The following is a 27,336-nucleotide window of genomic DNA, read 5'->3' as shown; positions in this document are numbered from 1 at the left end:
ATGTGAGAATCAGAAGAAAACAAACATGAACCTGAGACTGCACTCACACATACACACACACACACACACACACACACACACACACACATACACACACAGGAATGTGGACTTTCAGCACCATGGAGAGCATCTGGTCCCAGGTGGAGTCGAGTTTCAGTCAAATCACAGCGGGGACATTTTTCTACAATAATCTCACACACACACACACACAAACACACTCACGCACACACACACACACACACACACAACGCACGCACACACACACACACACACACACACACACACACACACACACACACACACTGAGGTGTTCAAGGTCAGTGTCATAAAACTATAAAAGAACATTTGAATTATTGATATTTTAATGAGTCTAATAAAAAAATTGAAAAGATGTTTCACTCAAATATTTTTTAAATGTTAGAACAAAGTTTTATTTTTCAGTTCTCATATATATACTCTTTAATCTCATTTTATTGTTGTATTGTATTTTATTCTTCATTCTCTTTTATTGGCCTGATTTTATTTCATTGCAGTGCTGAAATGATTTACAGTAAATTCGTTTTTTCCAGTATGAAAAACTTGAATAATGTTCATTATTATAATTATTAGTCGTAGTATTATTTTTATTTAAATGTGACTTTAAGTAATCTTACTTATTAATTAATCATTTACTCAGCTGGCTGTGCTTACATTATGGACAATAATTAATAATTAGGATCCTACATAAAAAAGAGTATAAACTTATGTTTGATTTTTCTTTTTATTATTTTTTTAACTGTATTTTCTTTTTATAGAACCATCTGTCGGGCCAACTTTGGGACATCCCTGGTTTATAGTCTAATAATGACTCTAGAGTGTGAGAATAAAGCGAGCAGCTCCATGAATGGACTCTCTCTCTCTCTCTCACACAGTGTGTCTCAGCCTCTCTCGCCCTCAGCTTTCAGCCTCCTGCTGACGATGAACAATAAAACTGTTTCTGTTGGTACTGAGAGCCGTGTGAACTCTGCTGGATCCTACTGAGACCCCAAACACACACACACACACACACACACACACACACACACACACACACACACACACACACACACACACACACACACACACACACACACACACACACACACACACAGGTTGGACGTTGGGTTTGTGGTACGAAGATGAGACTCAAACTTTCCAGTTCATAAGTGAAGATGTGATGATGGCAGTTGCCTGCAGCCACTGATCAGAATTTAAGTTGAGCAGCTGTTTCTAGTCAGTGTGAGTGAGTGCAGTGAGTGTGTATGTTGAGGGTGAGTGCAGTGAGTGAGCAGTAAGTCTGTAAATTAATGAGGGTTCGTTCACACAAATCACAAAAAGTAAAACTAGATAAACTAGATGTTGCAACCATGTTCGGGCCCTTGCAGTCAGCAGCCGTCAGGGCATTCTGCGGTCAAGTCATGCTTACATCCTGTTTCCAGTGGGTGGTGCTGTGACTGAATATTAGCATGTAGAGGTGTTCAGGGCGGGACTCTTATACGCCCTTAAAGACGCAGAGTGACAAATAGCACAACTTTTAATCATAAAGGTCTTTTGATTGCACTGACCAAACCTGAAGTTGATACAGTCAACTCATTGACTCATTTCATGTGGCAGCCAACAAAAATTTGATTATTTTAGCAGAAAAATAATATTTTTTTATTTTTCAATACAGCTTCAGAGCGGCTGCGCTTGGGCCGTTTGTATACCTCCGCTAACCAGTTGGTTACATACACGATGTCCAGACTCATATAATATATGTGGTGAAGACTTTAAAGAAACTATATTAAAATGTATAACATTCATTTTTTGTCTAAATGGAAGTTATTATTACTATATTGATGATTCATATCTATAAATAACGACCCTAATTAGTTACATTACCTTTGCTGTCTGAAATCCAACAATACAATCACATCCTTGGATTCATTTTTTGGATATCTGTATTTAGTTTTTGTTTTGTTTCTTGCATTAGCTGTATGTATCCTATCAATGGCCTCCTGCTGGCAAAGTCATCACATCTAAAAGAGTTTGGTCAAGACCTGCTCTATTTGAAAAGTGTCCTGAGATAACTTCTGTTATGAATTGGCGCTATACAAATAAAATTGAATTGAATTGAATCTGGTTTGGAAGATGAAACTCTTACATTCAGCAGCTGGAAATATTCTATTACTTTGACTTTAACAAACAAAACTGGATTTTTAATCATCAAAAGTATGAATTTTGGCCGCGATTACCAATTTTGTGGAAGTTTTTGGATTAGCAGAAAAGTAATATAACTAGAAGTGTAACTAATTACTGTTGGCAGGGAGTGATAAGTAAAGTAATGAAATTACTTTAGTAACGAGTAACGAGTAATAATAATTTGTAATAATAAATTTTATTAACAGCTGCAGACACTTTTCTTATTTTCATGAGGATCCAAATACTGAAGAACAATGAGATTAATGCGTTTCTATGAGATCAGTTAGAGAGAGGATGTCTCACTCTGTTGGAGTTGTCAGAGCTACAGATTAAATGTACAGTGGTGTTACAGAGTGGAGCGTCTTCCCGCACAAACAATCTTTGTCAGAGAGTGTTTGAACACATTTACATTATAATTACATTAATTACTGACAGCTGATATGAGCTGCTGCTGACGTTCAACGGCTGAATGTTCTGTTTACTGATAATTAATCAATATTAATCAATCTGCGTATTTGCTGATGAGGCTTTAATGCAGTTTAACTACAGAGTACACATACAGTACAAGTATACGAGTATTTCTCTCACTCAGTCACGTCCCACTGCAGTCAAGCTGCCCTCCTGCAGGACGACCAATCACAATCCGCCACCTCACGGCCCCCACTGTCCCTCCCCACCCAACCCCCCCGTCGTAGTCATGGCAACCCTCAGCCTGCCATGTGACAGCAGTGTGTATGAGTGTCGTCATCACGAGCCAATGACACACACACACACATACACACACACAGTGAATCACAGCTATAGTCTCATTTGAAGATTGTAGTTTTAAAGGAACAGTCCCACATTTATGGAAACCTTCCAAATGACGACACTTTTTCTTCTCCTGGTTTTATTTGAGTAGACACCAGCTGCAGCAGAAAACATTAAAATAAAAAGAGAGAAGAAGAAGAAGCCAGGACAAACTAACGACCTTGCTACTGTTTGACTTATGTTGTCCTTTTTATTGACGTTATCTAGCTGTATGGAAGCTGATCAATCAGCTGTGTGCAGTGACCTCTGACCTTCAGCAGTGTTATATAATTGACTGTAATGAACCCAGCTGTTAGCAGCAGGATGTCTCCTCTTGTATAAAAAACATTTGGGGACAGAGACATGTTCACACACTGTTGTTGTGGGGACTCAAATGCCATCTGGGGACCTGATGGTCACTATAACCTTTAACACTAGGCCAGGAGGTGGTCTGCCCAAATTAAAACAGTAAGTCTAATATCAATATATCTATCAATAAATCTATCAATACATAAATATAGCATTATTATTGAGGTTATTTACAGTTTCCTTTCATTCCAGGTCGTTCTTATCATGCTGATGTTTGTTCAAGTGTTTATTTTTATCATCAGTTTGGTTTTAATTTGTTATTTGAAGATATAAAAAGCGTTTTGTGGACACGTACCTTTAGTGTCACCTGTTTGTGCTCTTGAATTAAATACCTTATGGAGACCTTATTACACACTCACCTCCTATCAGATCCCCACAAGGTGAACATTTAGTTAAACTCACTACAAGTAACTATCATTTTGTGTTGATTCTGGCTCCCACTGTGGACCAAAGTGGTAGTGTTTCAACCTCTTTGTTTGATTGATTTCAATGGGAATCCGACTGCAGTAATAACTATATAGAAATATCCAATCTTCTCTCTGATGTTTATGTAGCTAATATAAAGACATCAGTATTGAACTGAGACTGTAGTATATTTAAGGGTTTTATTAACCCTTTCACAGACTCCCCTTTTGTGCAGGCGAACTGAAGCAATTTTCATTTTTGATTGTTAGAATGAATTTGATGATTTTTTTATGAATTTGGACATGAAATTTCCCAGGATTCATTTCACTTTTGGACTGGGAAGTTGAAGTTAGCGAGATGTCATATTTTTAGGTTGTGATTGACAGTGATGGGAATAACGGCGTTATAAATAACAGCGTTACTAACGGTGTTACTTTTTTCAGAAACGAGTAATCTAATTGATTACTCTTCCCATCTTAATAACGCCGTTACCCTTACTGCCAAAAAATGCGGCGCGTTACTATAATTGAAGCTGTTTTTTTCATCAGACCAATTAGATCTCTGAGCCTAGAGGCAAATACTTTTTTTTACTGTTCTTCCTTGGTTAGTGGGCAGTGCACGAGACAAGCGCATAAATGATGACGATTGGCTGAGGTTGAGTAAAATTTCATGGTAAGCCAATCAGAGGTAGAGTTGGGTGGGTGTTTGAAAGCACACATAGTCGGACACACAACGAAAAACACAATCGAGTCAGTCAACGAGAGACCGGTATGGCGAGTTGTGTTGCATCTTATTACATTTGCACTAAAAAGAGTGTATATATTGTCTGAATACATTTTTGGTACATTGCTTAAAGAACATAATTTAATTAAGATGTATTTGTTGGCTGGCTGCAGCCTCTTGAAGTGAGATTGTCAATGGCCAGAGAAAGAGATTTATTTTTATGGAGATGTATTTTTTATTTCTTATGTATTACCTTTTATTTTATAGTTTATATTCGGATTCCTTAGTTTTGCTATACATTGTACTTTTCAGTTAGATTGAAAGCACCTCATATTGTTACACTGTTCTACTTTTTCGAGGAAGAAAATACTTGAAGTACAGTATATCTGCCAATTGTCTGAAGTTTTTTTTGTTTTATTTGCACTACAAAGAGTGTATATATTTGTTATTTATTTTTGGTACAGTGCTTAACAAGCATAATTGAATTTTGCCCAGTTGTGGCCTGTTGAGGGGCAATAAATATCAAAAGTTCCAAAACATCTATTGTGTTATTTGTATGGATCCACTATATAAACATAATATCTACATACATGGCATTTGATTGGAGGCTAGTCTCACTTTGTCAGCAACATTAAAATAGATTAGATTTGTGTCCATTGTTTCTGTTAATAATGGATTGTATTAAGAGTCCATTTCATTATAATATTCAGATTCATCATAAATAATTGAACATGTATTTTAAGTTCCGTTAAAGAGGGGTGGAGGTGGGGTCACATTTGAGCATTTAAAAATTTACTTGAAAGTAATGCAATAGTTACTTTCTAAAGTAACTAGTTACTTTTATCATTTGTAACTGAGTAACTAATTTAGTTACTTTTTGGAAGAAGTAACTAGTAACTCTAACTAACTTGCCCAACACTGGTGATTGATGATAAAAGTGTAACTGTAATACAAGCATTCAAAACATATCAGCAAAAGATGTATGTTACCTTCCCAGTGGATTTGACTCCCTTCCAGACGCAGAAGTACACCATGACCCAGACGGCCATCAGACACAGAATGAGCTCCCAGTTAAACTCTCCCGTTTCTTCCAGACCAGAAGAGATGTTCAGCACCTTGTTCCTGCACAGAGAGACAAGGACGTTTACACCGACCCAACATCAGGTTCACACAGCAGAAACACAGTTCATCAGGTTGAAGAAAACAGAATCTACAACAGTTTAAAAATTATTTGACATGTTAGCTTAGCATAAAAACCTGAAGCAGGGGAAAACAGCTAGCCTGGCTCTGTCTACCAGCTCCTCTAAATCTCATTGATTAACATGTTGTATGTATTTTATTTAAGGGATATTTATTTAGTTTCTTTCTTTCTTTTTTCAAATGTAACATTTTTAGAATCTGAAACTGGGATTTTTTGACATAAGTACCTCACTTTAAAAAGCGGTTGCCCTCTGCTTCCATAATATCTGACACACACATTAAACATTTCCCCAAATCTTAATGTGCCTTACAGTTGTTTAAGGTTAATAGTTACAGAACACATATACTAGTAAACACTATCAATGAGAACCTATTAACAAAATATATTTTTATATATCAGGCAAAATAAAGTAACTTCTTTGTAAGTTGCTAGGGCTGCCCCCTGCTAGTCGCCTAAACCAAGAAGAGTCTTAGTGACACTTTCCATCAGTCTGATAGTCTCAGAGAAACCAAACCAACGTTAAACTGCATTTAGGAGCTGCTCCTTGTCACCGGGACCAAAGTATCAGAGGATTGTTGCAACACAGACCTTCTCTTGTGTAACACAGGAAGTCTCTGACTGTTGCATATGATAACCGCACTGACTAGTTTTTACAAAGTGGGGGCTGCCAGTGGGTACGAGGGGGGCCTCAGGAAATTGGAGGAAAGATGAAGAAAATCTAAAGCGTCAACAAAACCAACAATAACATCAGTAATATTCTAATTATATTATTATTTATTCATTATTTTCTGAGCGGCAGCGCTTTAGTCACTGTGTGCACGTCCGTGGTTCAAAAATGGGAAGAGAAAGAAAGGTTAGAGCGACAAAAAAAGGAGATAAAAAGAGGATTATAATGCGTTACTGAGTCACTAACTCTTTCATAATCACCTGTCCTGACCTCCTCCCTCCTCTCGTCTGGGACGGAGAGCTGCTGACCTGACTCTAACTTCAAACACTAATGAGCTCTGTCACCTCATGAACATTTTCACCTTGTTAACTGCTCATTGTGTTAATAATCTGCCACAACACCAAGGCCTCACTGCAGCAGGGAGGTCCTGCTCAGAGAAACTGCCTGACTGTAACAGGCTCATACAAAGCAATCAAAGCAAACACACACCAAAATCTACAGTAGAAATATAATTGATTAAACTTATGTAAAAGAGGTAAAATAACCTCTGGAGCACCAGTGGCCATTAGAGGAACTACAGCTTCTGCACTCAGCTGTGAAGGTTTCTTGTCAAACTTCTCTTGTTGTGACAACAAAACTCACTAAGTAACAAACAGGGATTAGTCTGGTTTCTAAAACTGAGACAACCCAGATGATGAGACCATGCCTGGGTCCAGACCATCAAGTTGACTGATCGGTCCAATCAGCAGTCCAATCAGTGTCACGTTACAAAAAAGGTGACAAAAACAAGAAATGTCCAGGTGATTATACACTAATGAAAACATACCTATGAATATTATATTACATTTCTGACAATAGATCCTCCTTAATGTTACATACTGGAGCTTTAAAAGTACCAATTACTTTGAAATCCAAACAGCTTTGAAGGCATTTATTAAAGTGTGTAAAATGATCAATAACTGAACCTCCCAACTGGATTTGTGAAGAGTCGCTCATCTACCAACTTGCCATTTTTGAGGAAATGGTTTGGGAGAAGCAAATAAGAGTGGAGGCAATGTCAGACAGAAGATAGAAATGGTAACAAGTTCAAGAACCACATCGAGACACAAACCAGCATCAGTGTGTCCCTCAACTGTCTGACTTCCTGTCTGTAGATCTCAGCTCCAAAACCACTGGTTTAAAAAAGGTTCAGTAACCTCCTAAAACATCTGGTCAACAAGGTGTCCATAATCAGACTGGCTTTATTCCATTCACTGCTGCCACGTGGACTCTGTTGATGTTTTTGGTTTAGTGAAGAATGCAGCAAGTTGACAGTTAGCTGGGCTGAATACACACAAGCATATTTCAGATAGGATCAAGAGATTTACACCAGGAGGAGGTTTTAAGCTGCTGCGGCAACAAAACATAATCTGCAACAACAACAACAATAATGACTGAACTGTAACACAAAGGCCACATGTTCAGTCTGCTGAACATATTGCCACAATTAGATGCATGAATTTAATTCAATTTAAAACACATTTAAACAATAAAAATGAAAGCTATTTACAAGCTAAAATAAAAAGGTTTTCTCTATTTCTGTGTAAAGTATACAGTGTAAAATATTAAACCTAAAAGTAGCCAGTATGGGCCTGTCTAGTATCAACTGGGAGGTTAATCAAGGTCTGTGTCTCATAATAAAAGAAGACCCTTGGGACAACCAGTAGGCTAGTCCCTGATGTCCTGAGGGTTATAGGTGGTTCCTATAGGTAAGCGTATTATACCTCTTTTCCACCAAGTCAGTTTGAGGACTGGTTCAGAGCAAGCAAGTTTGATCTCAAGGCACCACCAGCCCCTGTTGTAAGTGGTACCTGGTTCTGTAGTGTTGGTGCCTTGCTGAAACCAGTTTCCCTGGCCGAGACTTAGTTCTTTGGCTGTTGAAATGCAAAGAACTGGTTAAAGATTAAGCACCAGCAGTCCTCAAACTGCCTTGGTGGAAAAGGGGTAGAGTTGAAGCTAGCCCAGAACAGCACTAGTTGGCTGAGGTTCTGACTGAGGCTTGATCAGATGTTATTAAGGAGAACCAACGCAGCCAACATAACCAACTAACCAAACGTGACTATCCCAAAATGATCTGAACTCATCAAACCATCGATTCAGTTCAACCCAACATCACCTGTCTGATCTGAGCAAACAGTCCACCACAACCCAAAGAGAAACAACCAACATTCAACTCGACACAGTAACCAAAACCCAATCAGAGAAGAACTCACTCCCAGAACTCGATGATGGGTGATCGTGCATTTGCCAGATCAGCACAGGTCATGTTGCCACTAATGGTGGTGTTGGCGAGGCTGCCGTTGTTGCAGTCCTGGTGGTGGAAGAACTCCATGCAGCTGGGTGTGTTCCATTCGTTGTCACAGGTAGACCAGGGGAGTGTGGCGTTGAAAGACTTGATTAGGTAGTAGAAGCCCCAGGCCAGTACCATGATGTAGTAGGTGTTACAGAAAAACACAATGACCATGGAGGCATAACCCAGACCTGAGGAAGAGGAGTAGGAGGAGATTTTATTTATATATTTTTATATATCAATACCCAGAATCACAAACTTTTTACATGACTAAAAGAATGAGAGAGAACAAGAAGAGAGAGGACAACATTTAAACACAAAAACTAAAGGCAGCTTTGAACTGACTCTCAGTTCATTTAGAATATTAGAACCAGAGGAGCTGAGAGGTTTGACTCATATGACAAATATGATGGATAATTCAAAGCTTCATAGTCAAAAAGAGTCTGCTGCATACTGAAAGCCACTGTAGTGATCTGAGGACAGACGTAAAAGCCGTCCCACAGCGGGACATTACAATAATCCATTTTACAGGTTATAACAAAATGTACGAGTGTGATTGGCAGCCTCTTATTTAAACATAAGTCGGCATGTATGATTCTCGTTTCAGCTTTTGTTTTAAGACACGAATCAAGATGAGAAATACTTCTGTTTGGACATTATTTTGTAAAATATGATGGCTCATCCACCAATACCTATCTTTAATACACTGTATTGGACTGTCGATAGAGCTTAGATCATTTATGGACAGAAAAGTTATAGTTGTGTATTATCTGCATAATAAATGAACACACAATTGTAATGAAGGTTGTGTATAATGTGTCCGAGTTAAAACATACAGAATTTATTGTCTCACATTTCCTATGTAGTGAATTTTTTTATGTAATGTGTAATGTTCATTTTTTACATTATTTACTAATTTTATGAACATTTTCTTTTGAGTAAAGTACGAAAAACTGACAATGACACACGAACCGACTAATAATCAATTATGAATCATCATTATTATATTAAACACAGAACACCAGGAGCGGAGCACAGCGACTTCGAGCTGTTCCACTTCCTGTTTGTAAACAGGGTCAAAATTGTAAATTTATGAGTTTATGAGCTGCAGGAACTTTCTGAATGAACTTGAACTCCTGAACACCTACAGTACCTGTGAGGTAAAAAAAAGACTCATGTTATCAGCACCATGTGCTTTTGTTACAGTAGATTGACAATAAAGTTTGTCCTTGAAAGATCTCCTCCACACTGACCCTGTTAAACCTGAAAACAACGATTGTGTGAAAACAAGTTTTCAGGTCACTTTCATAACAGTGTACGACTTTACTACAACTAAATCTCTAAAACAAAGATTCTTCTGTTAAACCTCTGATCCTCCTGATCTCTGTCACTGTGGTTTAATAAAGCTCAACTGACCTGTTTAGGAAAAGTACAGCAGTATAGCTCCACACAGTAAAACTACATGTAATGCAGTACAATATCTCTGATTCTATGTGACATTATTAGATTGTTAATACTGATGCATCAGTGTTAGAACAGCATTTTATAGTTGGAGCTGCTCCAGGTGGAGCTAGTTTGAACTACTTTATAACAGTTAGCTAGTTCAGTCCACTGGTTCCCATCACAGCCACATTTTAACATTCTTCTGTTCAAAAAACTACTGAAAAATACGAACCAAATTGGTTAAAAAGTTACAGTTTTTAATTAATTTACTATTTGAAAATGATTGAAGACAACCAGACCATAATATCTCAGCTGGCAGCCAGTATGAAAACACTTTCTCATGCAGGAACCACAAATTAATCTAAATTAATGTGTTAAATTTAACAGCACTTGACACCAAACTGGGGTGGCCAGGCATCCCTAAGTTTTCATTCGTACAGTCTCTGACTAACTGATGTGTTTTCCAAAAACAATGTTTTCAGGTGTGACAGGTATGGATGGAGGGCCAAAGAAGAAAGAACATGTCCATATGTTGCCAACTTAGTGTGGACAGGGGCGGGTCTAGAAGGTGGCAGCAGCCAAGTTTGGTGTCAAATTTAACTTTTGTTTAGAATAATTTTTAAAATAACATGATAAAAAACAGAAATTAATTGAATGAACATTGTAAAAAGATGTATTTGTAAATAAAACAATGTATTGATATCTAATGCAAACTTTAGATATTTCTGTTCTATTAATGTGCCACACACATTTGGGGGCTTTTCCAAAGCAGATATTGATATAATTGATTGTGATTAAATCAGCCCCCCTCTACACAACCCATCAGTATTTCTCAAGCTCTGCCCCTGAGTGGGAATGGACTCTAAATGTGATTTAATTTATGCAAAATGAGATGTTTATATTCCTGCTCTCTAGAGGATGACCCTTATACATTTTAATGACTCTAATGATCTTTCCTCCAGCGCCACCCTCAGGACAAACTGCACATGTTCAGCTGCAGGTGAGAGTCTGAGAGCAGATAAATCATCGGGGTGTTGTCACACTGAATGAATGTGAAGGTGGAGCTCTGTCAACACCACCTGAAGGTTAAAGGTTAGGAAGGTCTGTGTAGTAAGCTAATAATATAGTCATAAAGAGTCATGTGGTCACCTGTAAAGATCTAACAACTGATAAAGTATAGTGTAGTAAAGCTAACAAAGGCAGAAAAGAATCAGGCGGCATGAAAGAAAGGTATTAATCAGTGTGTGTGCGTGTGTGTGTGTGTGTGTTGCTGGTAGTTTTCCAGCCGTGTCTGCAGGCACGTACAGCTGGATCACAGATTATCACCTCCAGATAAACCTCCACAGAAAGCTGAATGTGTGTTTGCAGACTGACGTGTCCACTCAAACTGCTTACTGCATGGATTTATACTGCTGTGGTTTTTCAGGTCATCAATGCAACCACCGATTCATTATATCGAGTGTCGTAGTGAGAGCTAACTGCTTTCACTATCTCATCCTCCATTGTAGAAATGTATATGTGTATATATATGAATATTTAAATCCATACAACTGCTCATCAATCTGTGTGCTGAACCTATCTATGACATTGTGGAGAAGGTTATTTAACTCCTCCGAGCTGACGCCATCTTTAGACTGCTGTTCGAGTTGGAGGACAAAAGCAGACAACCATGAAATTAAATTGTAAAGATGCAACTTACAGGTTCCGTGTGCAACTTTAGGAAAACTGTTGTTATTATTGACACCAGTGGTCATTAAGTGAAGCTAACGTTAGCCAACTAGCTACACTCCAGTTACGCTGCAAATAAGCCAGATCAGTCCCGGGAGTCTTAGCTAGCATAACGTAGCACCCTCATCCTACATAGAGACACATAGAGATCAGTCCACAGGCAGCAGAGGAACAAAGCTACACTACAACCTGTTCACTCACAATCTTGAAGCTTTAATGCCTCACAGGGTAGGAGATCTGTCTGCTCGGCTCGATGTCATTGCGATATATTGCAGATAAATGATAGTGGGTGAAGTTAAAGGCTCAGTGTGATCTATGTAAAGCGGCCACAACTCACACAGACACAATTACATTTGTGGCGTACTGCACCTTTAAAGAGTGGAGCGATGTTCCAGACGTTGATGCTGCCAGCCTTCATGAACTGTCCCAGAGCGATCTCCAGGAAGAAGATCGGGATTCCCCCGACGAAGACGATCAGCAGGTAGGGGATCAGGAAGACGCCTGCAGGAGGAGACGGGTTGAAGGATGAGTTCAAGGCTTTAATAAAACACTGCATGAATAAATAAACCAGCAGGAAACGAGACAGCGAGTGGGAGTTTCCTCGTTGTTTGTTTGAGCTCATATTGGAAAGAAAATTCGAAATGAAAGAAAAATGATGAAAGATTTAAATGCTTAACACATCTCCCTTCAGACTGGTGTAAAGAAAACAACGGAAATACACATATAGTGTTTATTATTCTTCACTTTGTGTCTGTAGATTTCACTGAAAGTTAGCATTAGATAACGAATCATCTGCACATTTAAACATAACATTTCAATAAACTTGTAATACAAAAATAATTGTCTTAATGTCAGTGATCAACTGGGGACGTTTCTGATATCTGTTAAATATTGACCCTGTTCTCCTCTAGTGAATCTTACAATACAGACAAAGTGATTTTTTTCTCAAACTCTGAGCCAGAAATCTTCAGCAGCTCTTACAGACACCAAGCTTCCAGTTTTATTCCTCTCTGTATTCTGAAGGGTGTTACTGAGGGCTTTGTTTATATATCATTCACAGCCTGATTTATAGCACATTTTTTTAAAAAATGGAGAAAAATGATATTTTATAACTGTTGAAAGGCAGCAATGTTGGCTTTATTTCTGGAAATGTATGTAAATTAGTGCATTTTTTATTAAATGCCTGATTTGTATATTTAAATATACAATTAGAGAAACTTTGTAATACAATAAATAATTGTCTTAATCTAAATAATCAACTGGGGAAGTTTCATGCTGATTTCTGTCAGTTAAATGTTATTTTTTCAGTTAAAAAGAGTCTGATCTCTTTATTCATAATACTTCAAGAGGAATATTTAGATGCATTAAAGGCGCACTTTGATACATAATAAATAAATAATAGTGGTCAAGTGCTGTCTTACATAATGTGTGCTTGATTAGATAAATTTATATAACTGCAACCAAAATTCGAGTTGAGTCACCAGAAATACTTTTACAGGAAGAAAAACCTGATTTTAGTACAGATATACTCAGAAATGATTTGTAGCCAATAGAAACTGAGAAATAAATGAACAATGAATCTTTAAATCACTCATACGATGCCAAACCTGTTTATACGAGTGTTTTTTGCATTCTGAGGTGATGCGTTAACTGCCTGGAAATAATCAATCTGGAAACTGATGATTGATCAGTTTACGAGTTTTTCCCATTTACTTTACAGAATATTTCTGTATTTTTTAAATACACAGAAATACTAATAAAATTACAAAAAAAAGCCTGCAAATTTAAATGTCTAATGTAAAATAACATGAAAAATCTGTAACTCCAAATAATCGTAGAATTACTGCTGATTTAAAGAAAATTCAACATAAAAAGATTAAAATATGTTTGCAAATCTATAATTTTTTTCAGATATTTGCTGTTTACTTAAAAGATTAAAATGTTAAATTCAAGTTTAATACTGTTAATACATTTATATAAAAAAGTAAAATCAGTGACATTAACAGTAAAGTAAAAAAGTATTAGTTGTGTAATTTTAATGTATTAGTTAGTTAACTGACAGATATGTTGTATAATGATGGAAGTTGAATAAATGTTGTTTATCAGTGTATAAGGTAAACTGTCCAAATACAGTTGTTATCAGTGTAAACAGCAATAATTACTGTAATCTCACAGATAATGACTTTAATTACAGTTCTATAACTTTTAACATTCACATTAAAATAATAACAATCCAATAATAACAGCACTCTGCTGGAAATGTAAGTCTGATTATTGTATTATAGCAGAGTTCACCTGGGTTTATAGATCATTGTTTACACTGTAAATATCTTTAATTAAACATTAAAAAGACAAACAATTACACAAGAGTTTATGTAAAATTAAAGCTAAAACTGTATTTTAATAATAGAAAATATTTTTTTATTACGAGTCAGTTATTTTCTGTTATTTACTGTATTTCTTGGTTGTCCAGCTGCTGGAATATTAATGTTCTTACAATGCAGGATGTGTAGTTAATAACTTAAATCATTAATAAACAACGGTTTGGTCCTTTAACGCTGCCTGTGTTCAGTAAGTCAGAGACTCTGGTTGTAATTTGGGTCTCATGTTTATTTCAGCAGCATCACGACGAGAGCTTTATGTAACTGAACAGGAAGTGAATCTTTATCTCCTCTCGCTGTCTCTGAGAGGACGAACACTCCTCCTCATCTTTCTTCCTCTCTGTTCATATCTAATGTCTGAACGACGTTCTTCCTCTTTGTCTCACAGTTAAATGTTGGGAAGGCAAAAATAAAAGACTCTTGTTCATTAAAGGAGAAACAATCATTTCCCTCGTGATACATTTCTATCTTTATAGTTTATATATAAAAATATATGACTGCTTATAAGTTTTCATTCTTAGTGGTTCTGAAGATGATGTCAGCTGTTATTGGTATTAAATTAACTGTTTTTATGTAGGAAAGATGAATTTACATGAGAGTCACACATTAAACCACAGAAATGTTTATTTTTAAAAGAAACAAATAAATGTTTTGTCTTCACACATTAAGCAGCATAAATTAGTTAAAAGTTAGTACTAGTTAATTCTGAATTTAAAGCTGAACAAATGACACAGCTGCTTTGTAATGATCCATAACTCGTGTTCTTATGACACAGTAACTTCTGACACTGTCTCTAATGAATGAATGAATACTCGTCATCTTCTCCTTCACTCTGAACTGGGGCGAGAGACATGAATGAACAATTAGTAATGCTCTCTCTCTCTTTCTGTCGTTGGTATTTTAATTGGTGTGATGGAGGGTCCAAACACACACACACACACACACACACAACAGGGGGTAACTGGGTCACAGTGCCAACGGGAACTGGTATGAATGGAATCAAACTGGAGTGATACTGGGAGAGAGAGGGGGGGGAGGGGGTGATGTGAGCCAGGAGTTACATAACAGTGGCTGCCATTACACAGTGAGAGAGACGAACTCCAACAGTATACCACAGTTTAATCTACAATCTGTAATATTCCCTCATTAAACCGTGTATAAAGTGTATACAGTGGGTCCTATATGGAGCTGAGTCAGTCAATAATCAATAATCAGAAGCTGTCATACACTGACTGTTTACCATCCACTGTTTAGATCTTGGTGCTTTTTAACTCTAGATTTGAACCGGATGAAGGATTTTAGTCATCGGACGTCTGGATCTTAAGTTATCAGAGAAACAAGCTGAGCTAACGTTAGCAGCAGCTCGGCTCGCAGCCCCTCCGGGACGTCCTTTGTCTGTCCAACAGCGTGGGAGAAGCAGTGATTGTTAAGGTGGAACTGCTTTATTCAGTGTGTTTAAGGTGGAACTGCTTTATTCAGTGTGTTTAGTGGTTTTAATCAGCGGGTCTGTTTGTGTTGGAGAGGAGGAGACCTCTGTGGATCATTGGGCTCCCGGTAGAAACCTCCTGAACCATGAACACTGAAGGAATCCTAACCGGGAGAAGCTGACTGCAATGACACCAATGGTGGTGAAGACAACAACTCCCATGATCCCACGCTGCTTCACCACCTCATCAAACCTCCTGTTGCTGTTATTGATGGGATGTCAGAGGCCCCCCAGTGGCAGAAAGTACAGATTGTACATTTAAATCCTCGTATTCTCATTCAGGGAGTTCTTGCTGTCGTCACAACAACAAAACTGGACATGATGCTACATACAAGCTACGAGCTAAGCTAAGGCAGCATTACAAATAATACATATATTACACCTCTAATTAAAGTGCAGGTCACCATAGCAACAGGACTGATGCTCCAGGTTTCATCAGCAGTAATTTAAACTAAATGACGATGTAGATGGAGGCTCCTCTTAAATATAATCAGCCAATCAGAATCCAGTATTCTCTGTGTCACACACACACACACACACACACACACACACACACACACACACACACACACACACACACACACACACACACACACACACACAGACACACACACACACACACACACACACACACACACACACACACACACACACACAGTAACACACACACACACACACACACAGACACACACACACACACACACACACACACACACACACACACACACACACACACACACACACACACAGACCGCCGGCTGAATGACTCAATAAAGCTACGCAGGTTAGCATTAGCCTGCTGCTGCTCTGATGTGTTAGCCTAGCATGAAAACACATGAGAGCTGCTGGTGAGTCACACTGCAAAGCGGGGGGGGTAATGTCAGCAGCTCAATAACAATCCCCTACACACACACACACACACACACACACACACACACACACACACACACACACACACACACACACACACACACACACACACACACACACACACACACTCAGAGCTAAGTGGTGTAATGCTGTTAGCTCGGCAGTAACTGAGTGTTGATGAGATTACAGAGTAGTATGGCTTCAGTGTGTGTGTGTGTGTGTGTGTGTGTGTGTGTGTGTGTTTACTGTGTGTGTGTGTGTGTGTGTGTGTGTGTGTGTGTGTGTTTGTGTGTTGTGTCCTGTGTGTGTGTGTGTCGTGGGGGTGTGTGTGTGTGTGTTGTTTGTGTGTGTGTGTTTGTGTGTGTGTGTGTGTGTGTGTGTGTGTGTGTGTTACTGTGTGTGTGTGTGTGTGTGTGTGTCTGTGTGTGTGTGTGTGTGTCTGTGTGTGTGTGAGTGTGTGTGTTTGTGTGTGTGTGAGTGTCTGTGTGAGTGTGTGTGTGTGTGTGTGTGTTAGATTCTTGTGCACATGCTGAACTTAACTAAAGTTTGAAATATTTTCAACCACCGACCAAACACACTCATCAGACAGAAACTCATCCGTTCATACACATTCACACATTCACACATTCACACAGCGATGAACAGCATCAGAAGCAGTTCGAGGTTCAGTCTCTTGCTCAAGGACACTTCGACATGCAGCAGGAGGAGCCGGGAATCAAACCACCGACCTTCTGATGAGTGGACGAGGCGCTCTGAGCCACAGGAGTGAGGATCTGTGTCACTGTCTGTTTAGCATGATATTATTTGTAGTACTCCAAAGCACCACTAGAGGAACACGTACCCCGTCTGAGAAACACTTTCATTGAATAATGTAAGTGATATATGTGTACACGTACACGTTCACGTACACGTACACGTACACGTACACGTGAATCTGGCTGGACTATAAAAGCTATAATTGGTCAGATAAGGAGCCGGCTCTTGTTGGTGAGCTGAGCCAAATGATCTGGCTCACTAAAGAGAACCAGAATTCCCATCCTGTTGTCCTCCGACTGTCCACTCATCAGTCCAGCTGAGACGAGAGCTAAAAGTGTTGATGCTCTCATTAGAGACACTGTCAGTTAATTAATGTGCTCTCAGACCAACGAGTTTAACAATGCCTGCAGACTGCACTCAGGGCGGGAAACGTACTGCCAACTACATTTTTGGGTAAAATAAATGATTTCGTTTATATTTGAAGTTAAAATCGTTGACGTCGACGCTGCAACTGAACATCAGTCGAACATAAGAACAGAAGTATCAATCAGAAAGTATCTGGACACTAAGAAGGACTGTCCTCTGAACCGTGAGAAAGAAAAAGTATAAAGTACAAACAACGTCTAAAACTTCTAGAAGTGAAGGACGGACGTATCAACGAGGAACCGGACCGAGAGCGAGACAGGCAGGAGCAGGTGAGACAGGTAGAACACCACTCTGTGCTGAGCGGTGTCACTAACATGTCCAACATGTGGTGAGTTCAGAGCTGAAAGTGAGACAGAACCAGAAATAGAGCCGCTGCTGCAGTTAGCGCGCTAAGCTGCAACGCTACAGTGCGTTAGCTAAGCTGGCTAATCCGGGTAAGTCACTGGGCTAAATACTGACAGGCTGACAGGGCTAATGACAGAGCACGAGCTTCATCACCACCATCATCATCATCATCATCACCATCATCACGCCCCACACCACCATCATCATCATCATCACCATCATCACAGGCTAATACCACTCATCACCACCACCATCATCATCATCACCATCATCATCATCACCATCATCATCATCATCATCACCATCATCACCATCATCATCATCATCACCACCATCATCATCATCATCATCATCATCATCACCACCATCATCATCATCATCATCATCATCACCATCATCATCATCATCATCATCATCATCATCACCAAACCCACCACACCACCATCATCATCATCATCATCATCATCATCATCATCATCATCACCATCATCATCACCATCATCATCACCATCATCATCATCATCACCATCATCATCATCTTCATCATCATCACCACCATCATCATCATCATCATCACCATCATCACAGGGCTAATGACAGAGCACGAGCTTCATCATCACCACCATCATCATCATCATCACCATCATCACAGGGCTAATGACAGAGCACGAGCTTCATCATCACCACCATCATCATCATCATCATCATCATCATCATCATCATCACCACCATCATCATCATCATCATCATCATCATCACCATCATCATCATCATCACCATCATCACCATCATCATCATCATCATCATCATCACCATCATCATCATCATCATCATCATCATCACCACCATCATCATCATCACAGGGCTAATGACAGAGCACGAGCTTCATCACCACCATCATCATCATCATCATCACCATCATCATCATCACCACCATCATCATCATCATCACCATCATCATCACCACCACCACCACCATCATCATCATCACCATCATCATCATCATCATCACCACCATCATCATCATCATCACCATCATCACCATCATCATCATCATCATCACCATCATCATCACCATCATCATCATCATCATCATCATCACCATCATCATCATCATCATCATCATCATCATCATCATTGGAATCACACGAGATAAACAACCAAAATGATCTTTTCTGTATTTGTAGTGATGAAACATACAAACATGATAAAGCTGGTTTAGTATCAGCAGCATGGTTAGTGTTAGTGTTAGAGTCCTCACAGACTGGGTCAATGAATGAAGACCTGGTTGAATGTAGATTTAAAGAACGGCTGCAGTGAGCAGTACGGTTGCTGTCCTGGACTGCAGGTAACATATTTGGCTCGCCTCGTTCTGATCTGCTGCCTCAGTCACCTTCCTGCCAAATGCTAACTTAGCTTAGCTTCTGGTGGCAGCCTGCAGGTCGACTGGCCCACATACCTGAATAGAAAGAACGATTAGCTCACCTGTGCTAAACATGACTCAGCAGCTCAGGGTCAACGAACTCCAGCTGGAGGCTTCGAAACACTGACAGCTTTTTATTATTATTGTTGTTGTTGTTGTTGTTATTTATTGTTATTATTATCAGACAGTCAATGGTTGTGTAATATAATCCAGTGGTTTTCAATCCGGGGTCCAGGGACCAACAGGAGTCCTGAGAGGGTCGTAGGAGATCAGCAGCAAAAGGACGAACAGAATATTTTCATTTTTACAGTACAGCCGTTATTATTGATTGTAACTTATATTGATCCCAGTTTGATCATTAACTGTAAAGACTTTATTACATTCAATAATTCGTTAAGACAAAATGCTTACAAATTGGGGGTCTAATGAGCGACTATCCAAACATCACCAAACTACGAAAGATTTCAGTCTCACTGGAACAATGACCCGATCCGATCTTTGGTTTTAGAGACAACAGAAATAAACAGACAGTTAATTCGGCAACTCAGGTAAAGACTACATTAACCCCTACTGCTCCCCGGGCGCCTATGGCTGCTCCTAATGTATATATATATATAATGTTTAATGTATACATATAATGTCTAATGTGTATATATAATGTCTAATGTGTATATATAATGTTTAATGTGTATATATAATGTCTAATGTGTATATATGTGTATATATATATAATGTCTAATGTGTATATATAATGTTTAATGTATATATAATGTCTAATGTGTATATATAATGTTTAATGTGTATATATAATGTCTAATGTGTATATATAATGTTTAATGTGTATATATAATGTTTAATGTATATATATAATGTTTAATGTGTATATATAATGTTTAATGTATATATATAATGTTTAATGTGTATATATAATGTGTATATATATAATGTCTAATGTGTATATATAATGTCTAATGTGTATATATGTGTATATATATATAATGTCTAATGTGTATATATAATGTTTAATGTATATATAATGTTTAATGTGTATATATAATGTTTAATGTATATATATAATGTTTAATGTGTATATATAATGTGTATATATATAATGTCTAATGTGTATATATGATGTTTAATGTGTATATATAATGTTTAATGTGTACATATAATGTCTAATGTGTATATATAATGTTTAATGTGTATATATAATGTTTAATGTGTATATATAATGTTTAATGTGTATATATAATGTCTAATGTGTATATATGTGTATATATATAATGTCTAATGTCTATATATAATGTCTAATGTGTATATATAATGTTTAATGTATATAAAATGTTTAATGTATATAAAATGTTTAGTGTATATATATATATAATGTTTAATGTATATATAATGTTTAATGTATATATATAATGTTTAATGTGTATATATATAATGTTTAATGTGTATATAATGTTTAATGTGTATATAATGTTTAATGTATATATATAATGTTTAATGTATATATATAATGTTTAATGTGTATATAATGTTTAATGTATATATATAATGTTTAATGTGTATATATATAATGTTTAATGTGTATATAATGTTTAATGTATATATATAATGTTTAATGTATATATATAATGTTTAATGTGTATATATAATGTTTAATGTATATATATAATGTTTAATGTGTATATATAATGTCTGTAAATTCTGTACATACTGTGAAATGACAATAAGGACTGTTATTTGTATCTTCATCAGGACCTTCTTTATAGCTCCTACCCTTTGCGACTGAAGCCTAAACGCCCCTCACCCACCTACTCTCCTCTCTCTGTGTGGGGACCCTAACCCCCTAACCCTAACCCTAACCCTGTCTGTAGCCCTCTCAGACAGAAAGCAGCAGTGAATTGTTCCTTTAATGCAGCAACACAACAAAGACACACATTTTATATTCTGTATTCAGTCCACATTCCGCTCACTGAAGAATCCTGTTAATAATAATAATAATAATAATAATAGTTGTTGTTGTGGATCAGACTGTGGATCAGACTGTGACCCGGGTCAACAGATCATTGATCACTAATGGTCTTCAACCAGTTTACTGTCAGTCATCTGCAGAGAGGAAACAGGAAGTGCACACAGAAACAACGACCGCCGTGTTCAACCACAGAGTCTATTTTATTTCTCGTATGTGACACTTCCTTCCTCAGTCTCACTCTGACTCTAGAACCCCCCCCAGAAGGTCTGCTGGGACCTCCTCCAGGACTCCTGTAACCCATCAAAGACCTTTCTGACCAATGTGATGGGCTGGCAGGGGTCATACAGTGTATGAACACAGAGGAAGAGGAGGAGGAGACGAGGAAGACGAGGAAGAGGAGGAAGAGAGGAGCAGGAGGAGCAGTGAGGTCTGTCAACAGGATTAAAAGATTACAGGCCACTCTGTTTAATCTCTGGTCCACGTGGTGACGGGATGATGATGTCACACTTGGCAGCCAGTCAGACACACACACACACACACACAGATATACAAACACACACAAACACACACACACACTGTCCCTTGACCTTTGACCCTGACCCTAATAATAGCTCTGAACATAATCACTGACTCTAATTTCAGCCTTGACCTTTGACCCAAGCAGAGGTTCGTTGCCGTGGAGACGTGCAGTAGAGCATGAACTCCTGATCAGATCAATCAGATCAATCAGCTGTTTACCTGCAGGACTGATCAATACTGAGCCAACTACAGGCAAATAGTTCCCTGGAGTTTATACACTGTTATTGATAATAGATTATTGATTGAATCAGCTCCATATAGAACATAGCTCTAGAGTTTATACACTGTTATTGATTATAGATTATTGATTAAATCAGCTCCATATAGAACATAGCTCTAGAGTTTATACACTGTTATTGATTATAGATTATTGATTAAATCAGCTCCATATAGAACATAGCTCTAGAGTTTATACACTGTTATTGATTATAGATTATTGATTGAATCAGCTCCATATAGAACTGTGGTTACAGTTGACAGATATAAATGTTTCTGACACACTCACTGTGTGTTTTCACCTGCTGATGAACAGTCGTGACCTTTGACCTCTCAGCTGCTGGTTCACAACATGTGTGTTGTACACACTTCCCTCCTTCTGTGTCACGTCCTCCTCCCTACAGAGTCACTCAGATTTATTATCCTGCAGTGTTACTACTGCAGTCACCCTACCAAGGACAGGCCACACACACACACGCACACACACACGCACGCACGCACACACGCACACACACACACACGCACGCACACACACACACACACACACACACACACACACACACACACACACACACACACACAGTGCCTGGACTTCTATCCAGAACATTTTGTCTTTATTTAACTCTGAAAACACATTTTCTCCCTCCAACAACGAACTAATGTTAAATGCTAATGTGGTCCAGAAACACCAGAATGCTCCTTTAAAGAGTGAGTTTGATAAATCAGGTGCGAAGAGCTGAGTCGGACTGAAGGAGGTGACCTTTACAGACTGACACAGAGTCAGTTACCAGGACATCAGTGTGTGTCTGTAATGTGAGAACTGAACCTTTCCTCTTGGTTCTCTGTGATTTAACTCAAGTCTGACCTTCTCCTCCTCCTCCTCCTCCTCCTCCTGCCTCTGTGTGAACATCCAGACCTTTCCCATCTCCTCTCCGTCCAGCTGAAACTGGTCGACTGTGTGAACGAGACCTTTTCAGGTAAGCAGTTATTTTCTGTTTCTTTTATTGCCTTTAATTGATAATGACAGCTGTAGAGGGGAGAGAGGGGTTTCATCAATCACAGCCACACAGAGCGTGGAGCGATACGTCACCGAACTGCAAGAGATCTGTCATGCCTTCGATTTTTAATGAATTATGCAACAAAATATTTTTTTATTTTCACTTTCTCCTGCAACCAATTGCAAAAAAATGCCTAAAAAACTTTGCAACATGCATTCGACTTTATAGAAGGCAATACATTCAGATTTCAGACACTTTATGTACGAAGGACTTTTACATGTAAAAGAGTGTTTGTTCATTATGGTATTGTAAAGGAGCTGAATACTTTAGTTTTAGACCATGTGAGAGAGCTCTCAGTGAGTCAATGATCCACAGCAGAAACAAGTTTTAATCATAAAACTGCAGTTAAATATTAAAAACAAACTTCTTCCCTCAACTGTTAACTATTCACGTGTTTATGACAAAGTCCTGCATCTTATATCCTGTAACTCTCTTTGTTTGTTTGTTTCTTGTAGTTTTACATTATTGCTATTTTATATCCTCTTCCGCTTTTCACTGTTTAGTCTCCTGTTTGTTGTTCTCATTGTTTGTTTATTAGAATTTTATGAGAGATTTGTGCGCAGTGTGAAGGTTAAATGCTCTGTGGTACAACAAATGTAAAATTGGGGTGAAATTAGATATTAGAGCTGAAAAATTACCTTTTAGTCTAAATTCAATATAAGCTGTACCAATTGGAGTTAGATGTACAAAGTTAAGATATATATAGAGAGAGAGATAGATATAGGATGGAGCTGGAAGCTAAGGAAAGCTGAACAGGGCAGTAAATAGACTTCTTATTATAACGTAAGTAAGAATGAACAGATGGGAACCATCAAGTAGCATTTTAAAAAAAGGATATAGGATGATATAAAAGTCCATCATACAAAGAGAGTTTTGACAGTCAGCATTCATACAGAGGCGTCAGACTGTGAGTCATAAAACTCAATGAACCTGAGAGACAAGATAACACACACACACACACACACACACACACACACACACACAAAGAGAGAGTCTGGTAAAAGCCATCAGTGCAAGTAACAGTATCTCTTCTCTCCCTCTCTCTCTTCCTGCTGCTGTGACTCCATACAATCTCTCATTCAGTATTCCTGCAGTTAGCGTTGGTACAATGTCATTTTAAATAAAGTTTTATTCAGAAACAGTCTACAGTCATCAGAAAAGGACGCGTGAGGTTTGGATTAAAGAGCCAAGACCTCTGAGCCAGATCAGCCCCAAGAGGAGAGGAAGAGACCCGGGACAGGTTGGCCCAGCTAGGATTTACTGTTATAGAGACCTGCTCCCTCAACAACCCGGATCAACATTCGACCAGTGGACTGTGTTCGGAGCCGACCGAGCACAGGACGAGAGGAGGCGGAGTCTGTGTTTACAGCGATGATGCTCGGTGCTCAAACGCAGTGAAACTGAATGGACACTGTTTGTTTTGTAACAGGGGTGAGCAGTAGAAATTACTGAGAATATACTTTAAAATACACAATAAAACCAATGTGCCGAAATAGCCAAATTAAAACGTGTGTAAAAAAAGATCAAATAGATCAAATGTGACTGCAGAGCCACAAATATTCACAAATATTCACAAAATCAGAAAGAACTGCCAACGATGCACAAGACAACATTCCTGATATTCCCGAGGCTGAGACGAGGATTTCTGCTCATGAAGTGAACACTGAGTTACGATCAGACCAGCTCACTGAACTCTTTAAGAAAACACACTAAGGTAATGGCTAATAGGAGAGGGGGCGTGGCTTCAGCCAGGGAAGGGGCGTGGTGACAGCTGATATGTTGTCCAGGTGTGTGTGTGTGTTGCGCCTCACCTCCTCCGTTCTTGTAGCACAGGTATGGGAACCTCCACACGTTGCCGAGTCCGACAGCGAAGCCCACGCAGGACATGATGAAGTCCATCTGCCGAGTCCACGTCTCCCGCTCCTGGTATCCTGGCCCCGCCCCCGTCACCACGCCCGCTTTCTTGTCCGGTCCAGCGCAAGCACTGCCGGACCCCGCCACCGCTAGCGGGACGAGGCTACCGTTAGCGGCTCCGGGGGAGTAACCGCCGCCGCCGCCATTAGACAGGAGGAGGGGGTTCTTCTTGGTCTCCTCCAGGAGAACCAGAGAGCAGGAGGAGGCTGGCAGGGCCTGTTTCTCCATCACTCACAGTCAGAACCAGTCAGAAACCAGTCAGGAACCAGTTAGAAACCAGTCAGAAACCAGTCAGGAACCAGTTAGAAACCAGTCAGAAACCAGTCAGGAACCAGTTAGAAACCAGTTAGAAACCAGTCAGGAACCAGTCAGAAACCAGTTAGAAACCAGTCAGAAACCAGTCAGGAACCAGTCAGAAACCAGTTAGAAACCAGTCAGAAACCAGTCAGGAACCAGTCAGAAACCAGTCAGGAACCAGTCAGGAACCAGTCAGAAACCAGTCAGGAACCAGTTAGAAACCAGTCAGAGCAGAGGTCAGCACTAGTTGCAATAAGCAGTCAGATTTTTCCTTTAATTTTCCAGATTTTTGTCTCTTTAGAAACTTTTAAATCCCAGAATCTCCTTCTCACCTTGTGTTCAGCTCCTCTCAGAGTCCCAACAACCAGTCAGTCACCAGTCAGAAACCAGTCAGTCACCAGTCAGAAACCAGTCAGAAACCAGTCAGTCACCAGTTTCCACCCAGTCAGAAACAGATGAGTCAGTCAGTCAGCAGCAGGTCCAGCTCTGTCCCGTTCAGCTTTAAGATCTCTGCTGCCTCCGTTATCCTTGCTCTGCTTCAGTAATAATACATGTGATTATTATTATTATTATTATTATTATTATTGTCCTCTGCGAGCTGATCGTGGATCAGCCGGAGCCGGTTGATCCAGAATCTGTTGTTTTATTTAATAATCCAATTTTATCCGGATGAATTAATTAATAAATAAAAAATAGGACACAAATTCAAAATGTCTAGTAATAATCTGGAGACATTTCTTTCTCGAATCGAAAATAAGAGAGAAGATTGTAAAATAAAAAAAGGTGTGAAAATAAAAACTAAAGGGAATTTCACCGACGATCTGACGGCGACCTTCAAAAACAATCCACGAAACACTTGAATGTGAGTCTGAAGAATCGCATGGGAACAGAGAGTCACGGAGGAGACGGCGGCCTGCTGGAAGACGGAGGGGACGGAGAGCACGGAGACACGGTCAGCGGGAGTCTGCCGGTGGACACCGAGCGGCGCACAGCTATCAGTCCCGGCGGCGGGCGGCGGGCGGGCGGTGCAGCCTGCAGAGGAATTGTTGCTCCATCAGAGGAGAGAGAGAGAGAGCTGAACGTCCAGTCGGCTGTCAAATGTCCCGGTAGAGCCGATCCGAGGTATTTAAAGTCCTCCTGCTGCCTGTCTGTCTGCCTGCCTGTCTGTCTGTCCGACCGGCGGCTTTAAAAGGAGAAGCGGCTGCTGAGGGTGACGTCACGCACACGGCCACGCCCCCTCCTCTCTCTCTGTGTGGACGTCATCACGGTCACTCCTCCATCTCCAAACCTTCACGAGCCACCCCTCCTCCTTTCTCCATCTCTGACGTCACAGGGGTCTCCCTCCATCCAGCCTTAATGCACGCGCACGCGCACACACACACACCATGCACGCATGCGTACACACCTCTGATTACTGTGCAATATTCACTATTATTCATTATACATAAGTCATTTATTCTATTATAATGTACACAAGTCATACTCTTTATACTTGTTTCATTTTACATTGTCTTTTGTTAAATATTGTTATATAATGCATCATTGTCCCGTTCTATATTATTATTTCTATTTCTTTAATACCTTGAGCAAATGTAACAAACACATTTTCCACCAGGGATCAATAAAGTATTTCACACACACACACACACACACACAGGTTTGTGCAGCTATCCTTGTTAGGACTTCATTCAGCCTATACTGTAAAAACATGTCTGTGGATTGTACAGTAAAAAAGCCATCAAACAATGACAGTA

The 27,336-nt window shown here is 39.1% G+C and overlaps 1 protein-coding gene across 1 annotated transcript in view; it reads right to left on the bottom strand.

Moving 5' to 3' along the window:
* Positions 1 to 26,949, bottom strand: part of slc6a8 (solute carrier family 6 member 8) — a 43,155-nt gene extending 16,206 nt beyond the window's left edge. The window contains exons 1-4 of the mRNA XM_051425167.1: positions 25,183 to 26,949; positions 12,223 to 12,354; positions 8,606 to 8,873; positions 5,475 to 5,607 (exon numbers count right to left, since the gene is read on the bottom strand). Coding sequence (XP_051281127.1) covers positions 5,475 to 5,607; positions 8,606 to 8,873; positions 12,223 to 12,354; positions 25,183 to 25,513 — 864 coding nt within the window. The 5' untranslated portion in view covers positions 25,514 to 26,949. The remainder of the gene's footprint in view (positions 1 to 5,474; positions 5,608 to 8,605; positions 8,874 to 12,222; positions 12,355 to 25,182) is intronic.
* Positions 26,950 to 27,336: the final 387 nt, after the last annotated feature.

The sequence above is a fragment of the Dicentrarchus labrax genome, unplaced genomic scaffold (genome assembly GCF_905237075.1).
Source record: "Dicentrarchus labrax unplaced genomic scaffold, dlabrax2021, whole genome shotgun sequence".
Classification (NCBI taxonomy): Eukaryota; Metazoa; Chordata; class Actinopteri; family Moronidae; genus Dicentrarchus; species Dicentrarchus labrax.
This window is presented reverse-complemented; position numbering and strand designations above follow the sequence as displayed.